Source organism: Merops nubicus, unplaced genomic scaffold, assembly GCF_000691845.1.
Source record: "Merops nubicus isolate BGI_N331 unplaced genomic scaffold, ASM69184v1 scaffold9463, whole genome shotgun sequence".
NCBI classification, from domain to species: Eukaryota; Metazoa; Chordata; class Aves; order Coraciiformes; family Meropidae; genus Merops; species Merops nubicus.
The window spans coordinates 6266-15736 of record NW_008599532.1 but is presented as its reverse complement, the minus strand read 5'-3'; the positions used below and the strand labels follow the sequence as shown (position 1 = coordinate 15736).

The 9471-nt window shown below is 37.7% G+C and overlaps 1 protein-coding gene across 1 annotated transcript; it reads left to right on the top strand.

Moving 5' to 3' along the window:
• The first annotated feature begins 819 nt into the window (after nucleotides 1–819).
• UPP1 (uridine phosphorylase 1) lies at nucleotides 820–9222 on the top strand. The gene is made up of 7 exons (XM_008937410.1): nucleotides 820–872; nucleotides 3657–3774; nucleotides 4262–4420; nucleotides 5406–5520; nucleotides 6006–6215; nucleotides 7480–7626; nucleotides 9083–9222. Exons 1-7 carry the CDS (start codon nucleotides 820–822, stop codon nucleotides 9220–9222), a joined length of 942 nt encoding a protein of 313 aa, XP_008935658.1.
• The last annotated feature ends 249 nt before the right edge of the window (nucleotides 9223–9471 follow it).

The following is a 9471-nucleotide window of genomic DNA, read 5'->3' as shown; positions in this document are numbered from 1 at the left end:
TACTTCCTGTAAGGACATTCCTGGAAAATACTAACTTTGGCACATAAAATGATTTATTATTTTTAGAAGTGACTATAGTTATAATTCTGTTGTTGTGTCAGTACCAGAGTCTCAGTGTTACATTTGCCTATTTAAATGTAAAGGAGAATGCAGAAAGGAGGTTTTTGGTATAGGTTAGGGTAATGTACTAGGAAAAAGAATATTCAAGATGGATGATGAACTAGGGTGCTGTGACTTTTTGGAGTCATGTTTTGGTTTATTCTTTCTTACACTTAGGCTGGGACAGATAGAAATGCTCCTAAGGTCAGTAGGAGGAGTTTAATGAAGAGGGTATTATGAATGAAATACTTCCAGGATTTGTTTCAGGCATATGACAATTAGAGGTGAGCTTGGGAGACGCTCTAGAGATCGAGATGAAACGGGGCTAAAGCTAGTTCTGCAGTCACTCTTGCTGTGGGAGATATCAAAGAATGAGGATTAGTTAGTTAGCTACGAGACTTGTCTTCCTCTGGCTTGTGAGTCAGGTGTTGTTTGTACCACAGAAGAGAAGAAGTGGTGAAATGGGGGTTGCATTAGCAAGGTATTAGCTTTGACTTCAGTGGTTTCAAAATGGTGGTTTGCCCACAAAAGGCTGGAGAACCTTATTTTGCTACAGGTATAAAAGCTGTAGTATGGATGGATTATTTTGGGGCTTTAATATTCATGCTAGTATCATGTATGAAGGTTTCTCTCACTGCTAATGATGTAAACTTTACAGATGGGAATATTCTGATGCACTTATCTATTTTATTTTTAATATAATTCTAGGTATAAGCATACATGGCTCCTGGTGTCTCAAATGAGAAGAAAACTGATGATGAACAGTCTTCAAAGTAAGATTCAGAAATGAATTATCTTGTCCAGGTTTACACTTATCTTCTTTCCCAAACACATTTAGTTTAAATAAAAGCACACTTATTTAGTTTAAGATAAAGTTTATGATACAGTTTATTGATTATAACATCAAGTATCAAGTAGAAGATGTTTTGACAAATTGAATCTTTATGTGCTGTAACCACACATGCACAGAGGGATTTACTGGCTAGCCATTTTCATTTATCATGACAGTGAGTTTGTCCAAGCATAATTGATGGAGTTTGTTTGTTTTGTTTGTTTTTTTTTTTAATCCAGTGACCTGTTGAAATGTTGACTTTGGTTGTTGCATATGGCCAAACCTCCCTGCTTCAAGAGTTTAAACAAATATTTCAGTCTGTTTCTCTGGTCCTTACATTAAGTGTATTTGAGGAAAGCTGTACCTGCACGTTTAGTCCTCAGATATCCAAGTTTTGTTTAAACTCCCAGAAGCTATAGGTGCTTTACAACAGTGTGAGGGGTATAAATTTTCTGTTCCATAGAGTTACAAGCCAAAGGTTTTTATCAGACAAACTTTGCCTCTACTGTAAATCCATGGCATTGGTCCTATGTACACATAGAATATGCTTACTTTTATTGCCCATTTTACCCCAGGGTCCAAGTCTACAGTTAGATCTGGGTGGGCAGATAACCCACAAGTTAGTAACAGCCCCTAGCTGCAGAGAGACGATGGGTTGATGAATGTTGCTGGTAGGCTATGGGATGAAAAAGGTGAACTATAGATGCTGCTGAGGAATGAAGCTGTATCTAGGCCAGGCATGAGGATAGTGGTGTTTGCACATACCCCATGAATTTTCCTGTACCTTTTATAGGGGCCTCACCTTTTCACAGTTTATTTCCTGGAGAGAAGCTTTTATTGCTGGTATTCTCATAATGAAGGAGATATTTTTTGCTTTCCTGAGAGCAAATTGTAAAGTGGTTTCAAATCATATCCTATTTGTATGTAAAAGCCATGCCAGTAAACATCATCACAGCCAGCTGTTTGATCTGCATTAGTATGGATAAGGAGTTCCACAAAACCAAACAACAGTAATTCAGCAGAGGCAGCCTGGGAGTTCTGCTCGTGTGAGCTGGACTGTCTGCACCTTTCTGAAGAGCCATAAACCTGCTCTTTATTTCTCCTGGAGTCAAAAAGGTCTCTCAGAGGGAAGAACAAGAGCAACGAAAGCTTTTGTCTCTACTTCAGATGATATTTGTATGGAGAGAGGCAAACTGGGCGCATGGGAGATGGCAAGGAATCATTACCAAAGGGGTGACTGGATCTTTAGCTTTTTTGGGCTGCTTTTTCAGTTGCTGAAGGTGATAATCTAGGCAGGGACACAGGGTTGTTTGGGATGATACTTCTCCAGATGTGAAGCAGTTGCTGGGTAGTTAGTGGCATTGGAAAGAGAATTTCAAGAACAGAAATAATTATTATACTCAAAATTTTTAGTTTGTAACTATTTTCCTTATTTTCTGGAGCCACTTTAGGCTTCTTGAGATAAGTGTTGACAGATAAGATGTAGGATCTACAGAAAAGCAGTGCCTTTCTGTAATGCAGTAGAATGCAGGCAAGATAACCTAAAACATCTAAAATACCACTAAATGACTGTGTTGAGGCTTCAGAATTGTTACTGCAAAGTCTTCACAATTTTTTGCATAAATTCCAGGCAAACTCTTGTTTGTCTCCTCTGACAAAGCAGTTTGAATGGGCTGAGCCATGCTGTGGCTGCAGAGAGCCATTCATTAAGTCATCTTCTGAAGTCTGGAAGATATTTATTGCTTGATTTCATCTCTTAGAAACAACTTTGATTGGCCAGTATTTTGCTTAAGCTTGTAATTATTGACTAGTCTTTCCTACCTGTTTCAACTAAACTTAAAGCATCAAGCAGAGGAGGCAGACATTTTATGAATCACTCAGCTTGCTTAGTTAGTCCACTACAAATTTTCCATGAAGGCAATTCACATGCTAAGTAGTTCAGTTTTCCCTCCTTGCCTTGTAATTTCCTGGTTCTTCAGAAGGGTTTTCTTCCTTTTTTGTTTTTTAGCTGTATCACTTAAGCAACTTGAAAGGAAGTAAATTCTTTTTTATGTCTTCCTCTTTCTGTTTTGTTTTGTTTTGTTTGTTTTAGGTTTTTTTACCTTTTTTTTTTTTTTTTTTTTTCCTCTTCCATGGTTTTGTCTTTGCTTCAGATTTCCATCTGCCTCTTTCCTATTTCACATCCTCTGTACTCTTCTTACCAGTCTCATGCCATAGAGTTTTTACCTCCTGGCTGGATGACACTGAATTATAGTAAGTCAAATTGCCAGAAATCCCCTTTGGGCCTGTCTGTGAAGCCCACATCTTCCTACATCTCTCAGGTGCCTAGGAGGGTCAGTCAAAATACAGAGGTCAAGTTTGCTTTTCAGCTTTGCTATAGATGGTCTATGTAGTAAGATGGTCTACTGAACATTTTCTGATCCTGTTCCCATTGTTCTACTTGCCATTAAGACTCATCCTGGTTCACAGCTTTAATATTGTTTAAGATAAAGGTTGCACTGTTGCAAATGTATCCTACCATCTGGGCTTTTCTTCAGCAATTTTGTCCTGTGCAGTGAATGAAATGTTAAATATCATATGTGATTTATTACAAGATGTAAAATGGTCATGAAATTTAGGATTTCTTAATATAATGCATGAGGAACCAAAATAAGATAAATTAGCATCTCTTTGATGTAGAAGTTTGTAATACTTTTTATGTTTCACAATGCTGCTATCCTGACAGAGAGAATTTTATCTGTCTCTGTAACCCTCACCTGGAGAAAATGGAAGAAGACATCCTGTACCATTTTGCTTTGGGGACTTCTACCCATGATTTTCCAGCATTGTTTGGCGATGTAAAGGTAAGATGCTTCATTTCATTTAGCAAGCCTAAGCTTATGAAGTGCAGCTGTCTTCAAAATTTGTCAGCATACCACCAGTTGAGGAATGAATGGTAAGGGGTAAGATGTTGTGCGTTCTTGTCACTTTGAATATCAAGCAAATTTGGGGATTATTGTTTCTGCCCATCTCTTTTTGTCCAGTAGAAGGGCAAAGGCTGCAGTCTCTATTCAGGTAGAACTCCCTTTTGGGGAGCCTTTAAACGAATATGTATCTTTAATATGTACTAGTTTAAACAGGTTGAAGGCATTTGAATGCTATGGAGGAGGCTGGGAATTTTTTCCATAGCTTTTCTTCATGGCCTTTTAGATTGATTATGAGAAGAACCACATCTCAGAATAGCTCTGTGTCAGCTGGACGTGTTTGCATCCTCATGTTGATCTTTGCATATTCTGTGATATACTGAATCGTGGAATTAATTTGGGTTTTTTTGAATGCTGTCTACCCCAGTTTGTATGTGTTGGAGGAAGCCCTTCACGGATGAAAGCCTTTATTGCCTATATAGCCGAAGAACTGGGGCTTGGGAGCCCTGGTTGTGACTACCCTAACATCTGTGCAGGAACTGACCGTTACGCCATGTACAAAGTGGGACCTGTTTTGTCAGTCAGTGTAAGTACCTTACTTATCAGGCACAGGACGCAGTTCCATGTTGCTGTTCAAAGCAGCAAAGATGAATGCACATTTATTTATAACACTGAAGCGATGCTCAAAACAGAGCAGTCAGCTAATTAAGCATTCCTTTGTAAGAGCGCGAATCTCTGAGACATTCATTTCTTTCTTTCTTCCTTTTTCCTCACTGTATCACTGAGGTGTTGCAGGAATGGCATTATAAATTTTTGAGCAATCTTACTGTTGCCTTGTCCCTGTTCAGTATCCTGTATAATGGGGAAAAAAGGTCACCTTATGCATGCGGGGTATTGCAATAAATTACTGTATCACATCCAGAGCTAAGGGTCTGCAGTGGCATTGGCAAATGGCTGACATAGCTTCAGAGCAGCATTCTATGGGAGTTGTGCTGCCAACCTAAATAAGCGTTTTAAAACTTTATACCTTTGATTTGTAGATACAATTACATACTTCAGTTGCATAACTCGAGTATCATTCTGCACCCTTTCTTTTGAGCTGTAATTATTGTATTATCATGCAAGTTAAGGTGGACTTACATTTGCTGAACTTTGTGACTGAGCCACAATGCCTGTGTTTTGAAAAAAATTAGCTTAAATATTCACTAGCACTACAAGGTGGTAAAAAAAAAAAAAAGTGGAGTTTATCTTGTGTTTACTAAAAGTTCTGTGATGAAGTGCATTTGTCAGCTATTAGGAGAGAATGCTACTTATACTTTTGAGAATGTAAATATTTTATAAAGATTTTTAGAAATACTGTACTTCATCCATAGTCTACAGAAGCCAGTGGGAGGGAGTCTTTGTTTACCTGCAGTAGCCTTTCTGTAGGCCCATAGGTTAGGGCTTTTGTGGGAGTGAGTTAGGTGACAATTGTAAAACAATATCAGGAAGGAGATATTGTCCAGCTCCTTCTATATATATTTTGCTTTGTCTATGTGAGTGTCAAATACTAATTTCTGCTTTCATTTCAGCATGGTATGGGCATTCCTTCTATTTCAATCATGCTGCATGAGCTGATCAAACTGTTATATCATGCCAAGTGTTCCAACATAACCATTATTCGCATTGGGACCTCTGGTGGAATAGGTATTTCCTCTCTTGATTTCTTGTTTTCTTCAAACCAAAGCATCTTTGTAGGAGAGTAAAACATCCCTCTGCAAGTGATTGATGGTCAGAATAGTTTTCCACAGGAGATGAACCATTTTACTTCCATAATTTTGAAAGAAAAGGCCTCTGAATAGAGAAAATCCACTTTAGAGATCTAACAATGTGTGGAGGAGGAATTCGTGTCATGTATGGAAAAATATGAGATAATATATAGTGAAGAGGGGAAAGATCTTGTTCTTTCAAAAATTATTTGTAATGATAAACTGAAGGAGCTAGGCAAAAAATTCCCTGGTGAATTCAGGGGTAGGATTGCCACCTTTAAAAGGAGCAGGTTTAGGTCAAGATGGTTGGACTTGATGATCTTAAAGGTCTCTTCCAACCTAAAGGATTCTATAATTCTGTGTGTATGTGGAAACAAAGCATTAACTGCATCATGAAGTTACATCTTTTTCTTTTTACTGCAGGTCTGGAGCCAGGCTCAGTGGTTATAACTAGGCAGTCTGTAGATGCCACCTTCAAGCCTCAGTTTGAACAGGTTGTTCTGGGGAAGACTGTGATTCGCAGTACCAGCCTAGATGAGCAGCTCACTAAGGAACTGATGCAGTGCAGTAAAGAAATCAACCAGTTCAATACAGTCATTGGAAACACCATGTGCACATTGGATTTCTATGAAGGTAAGACTGGTAACAGACTAATAGAAGTATATTGGTAAGCAGTGACAGATAAATATGGAATAATTTTTAATATTAAGGTTCCAGTTCACTGAACAGAATGCGTTCCCTACTTTGAGTTGTCTTGTTGACCATAATGAAACTGTTTTTCATGTATGTAAAATCAAGCGTTGTTCTCAGCAGTTTGCTGTATTGAACTTTTAACTTTGTGGAGGTTTATTTTGCCCCAGATCAATAGATCCTCTGAAATACATATAGTCTACTATACTTTTTCATGTACTTGTGAGATAGGTATGTCACAAAATTTCTTGGGACACAAAATTAACTGGGGCATTCTAGAGGATTAGGGGATTGAGAAGTATTTGTGGGTGTGTTTTTTTTTTTTTTTTTCTTCTCCATTAGTTAAGTATCTAAAGTAAATATTTTCTAAAAGAACTATTGGAACTTGTTCCCCATGCACATTTTGGGCAAAGCAATGATCAGACAACTGAAAAAAATAGTAATAGTCCTTAAGCTTGGTCAGAAGAAGACACTGCCAGTTTGTGTATCTTCTCAGACACCAGTAATAGCTGCCAAGCTGTCAGGGTTCTTTTCAACTCATACAGCAAAAACTGAGAACATGCTCAAGGGCATTAATTTAGGAGTACACCTCCTGTAAATAAAAAAGATACTGAATAAACACCACTGTGTAATCTGACTTCACTGTACATCACCTGCTGCTGTTTTATCTGTAGGTGTTAGTCTTGGATAAATTGAATAAACTGATTCTCTCAGAACTGGCAACAGTATTACGTAGTTAGCTTAAACTCTTCATCTCCTACCTTAGAGAGTCTGTGAGTAATAAGGTGTTAATCGTTTTAAGGTAGCATCAGGAAGGCATTTTCAAGCCTGGCAGTTTTTCTAGGCAATGATGAAACAAAAGAATGGAGCACTTCCATAGAGCTTACAGTTTGTTGCTGAATTTTGACACGTGCCCCATATGTGGGAAACTACTACTTACATTTTCCCATTTATGAATTTGAGAATGTAAGCTGGAGAAGCCCAATTAAATTACCATGGTTCACGTTATAAAAAGTAAAAGTAGTATGTAGAAACTGTAGCAGTAGCTAAGAATCAGTTTGTGCAATTTATCTTGGTGCATTTACTTACTACAAGTAGTAGTAAAAGCTGGACACTCTATAGGGGAAGCTGCAGTAATTGTGTATTTTAGAAACTAAATTTGTTCTGTGACTTCATCACTGAAAATTTATGCAAAATGACATTACAGGACAAGGCAGGTTGGATGGTGCAATCTGCTTATATAATGAAGAAGAGAAACTGCAATATTTGAAGCAAGCTTATGATTCTGGTGTCAGGAACATAGAGATGGAGTCTTCTGTATTTGCTGCAATGTGTAATCTCAGCAATGTCAAAGGTAAGCGTACTTAAAGTCACGCTACTCAAGCTGTAGAAAGTTCTATGCATTGCGCGGGGTTTCTGGTAAAAACTGAGAAGGAGGTGTTAAAATACCAGAACTGTGGTGTGGATTTTTGTTTGTTTGGTTGTTTTTTCTTTAATATGCAGAAGGCTATAGTTTTCTGGCTATGATTGTTTGATTTGTATCATATGTATTAAAAATTTATGCAAATTTAGTCACATAGTTCTTATACAATGTAGTCCTGTTGTTTGCTATTCCAACCCATGCAAGCACATAAACCATTGAAGTACCTAATTATGCTATAGTACTAGTTTATTTTCTTCAGTTGATTTTTGAAGTTTACAGGAAGCAAATGGTTAATTTAATCAGTGAGTTGTTTCTCAGACATAAAACTATAATCACTTTCTTTACTTCCACATCAAATTGAAAATAGATTTATGGCTTTAATTCTTAAAACAGCTAAAGATTTTTAGTAGCATAATGAATAAAACATTCCTAATCATAAAATGGGGTTTTGGTTTTTTTATATAAGGTAATTTTTTGTAAAGATTAGGGGGAAAAAAAAAACCCCGATTACAATTAATGTAATACAGTGCCTTTAAACTTACCATAGTAGCTGTAGTCTCTCACTTTCCTTGGCAAGGACTTTGCCAATTTAAATCACTGATGTTTCTCAAAATTTCTTAAAGATATGAAATGAAGCAAAATAAGCAAAAAGACCAACAGTTACATCACCCTCAAATGACCTGAGTGATTAAACCCCCTACCTCTAAAAAATGCTATCACTGAGCCTGGTCCCTTTTGCTGTCATTGTCTTGTAGGTCTCTAATGTGTATTACTGCTTGTGCTCTGAAAATTGTCACAGGTACAGAAGAGCTATGGTAGAGCTCAGCTTCAGTGAAAGGAGGATTTGGGGTAAAAGTGAAAGGTACCTTTGGGGCTCTGATGTCCAAAAGGCAGCAGATAAGCCTGAGATGATCCATGAGATCCTTGTGCCGTACTCATACCCCATGAATGTCAAAACAGTTCATCTGCTGGTTCCTGAGGGATAGGATTTCAGCACAGAGACTTGAGTTGTGGATAAGGTAGATAGCAGAGCACTGTGTGCTAGAATAGCATCTCTGATTATTTCCTACCTATCAAGTCCTGGCTACTTGTGAAATATAATTCCTACCCAGAAAAACATAAGAATCATGATATAACAGTTTCTGCAGATGCCCAAGAGCTCTTGATGTATTGATGTAGCAACCACTTGGCTTAAACTTTTTGTAACTTTTTTTTTTGTATCATATACAGCATGCTAGTCCCCTAGCATCTTATGGTACTATGCACTGTTGTTGGGGGGTTGTTTTCTCTTGTATTTCTAATCTTCTAGTTGTTTGTTCAAATGTTTATGGTTTTGGATTGTGGAAGTGCTAGGTCATTCCTAACTAATGCTTCTTATAATTTCTAGCTGCCGTAGTGTGTGTCACTCTTCTGAATCGCCTTGAAGGGGATCAAATTAGGAGCTCACATGATGTACTTGTGGAGTATCAGCAGAGACCACAGAAGTTAGTGGGATATTTCATCAAGAAAAGTCTGGGGAAAGTATGAAATATACATCTTTGTCTTACAGAAGCAGAAGGTTTTTGCACAGTTTAAAGTAATGATCATGACTTCTATGCATTAGAAGTCTTCTGCCACAGAATACATTCCAACATTCCATGTGTCTGTGGGAGTTAACCATTTACATCATGGTGCTTTGGCACCTGAATGTGCTGACTGGAGTTCCTGTGAGTTTTGCTTAGGTATGCGTTGCTGAATATAAGACTTAGTTTTCTGTGAAATGGAAAGTGGATCTGT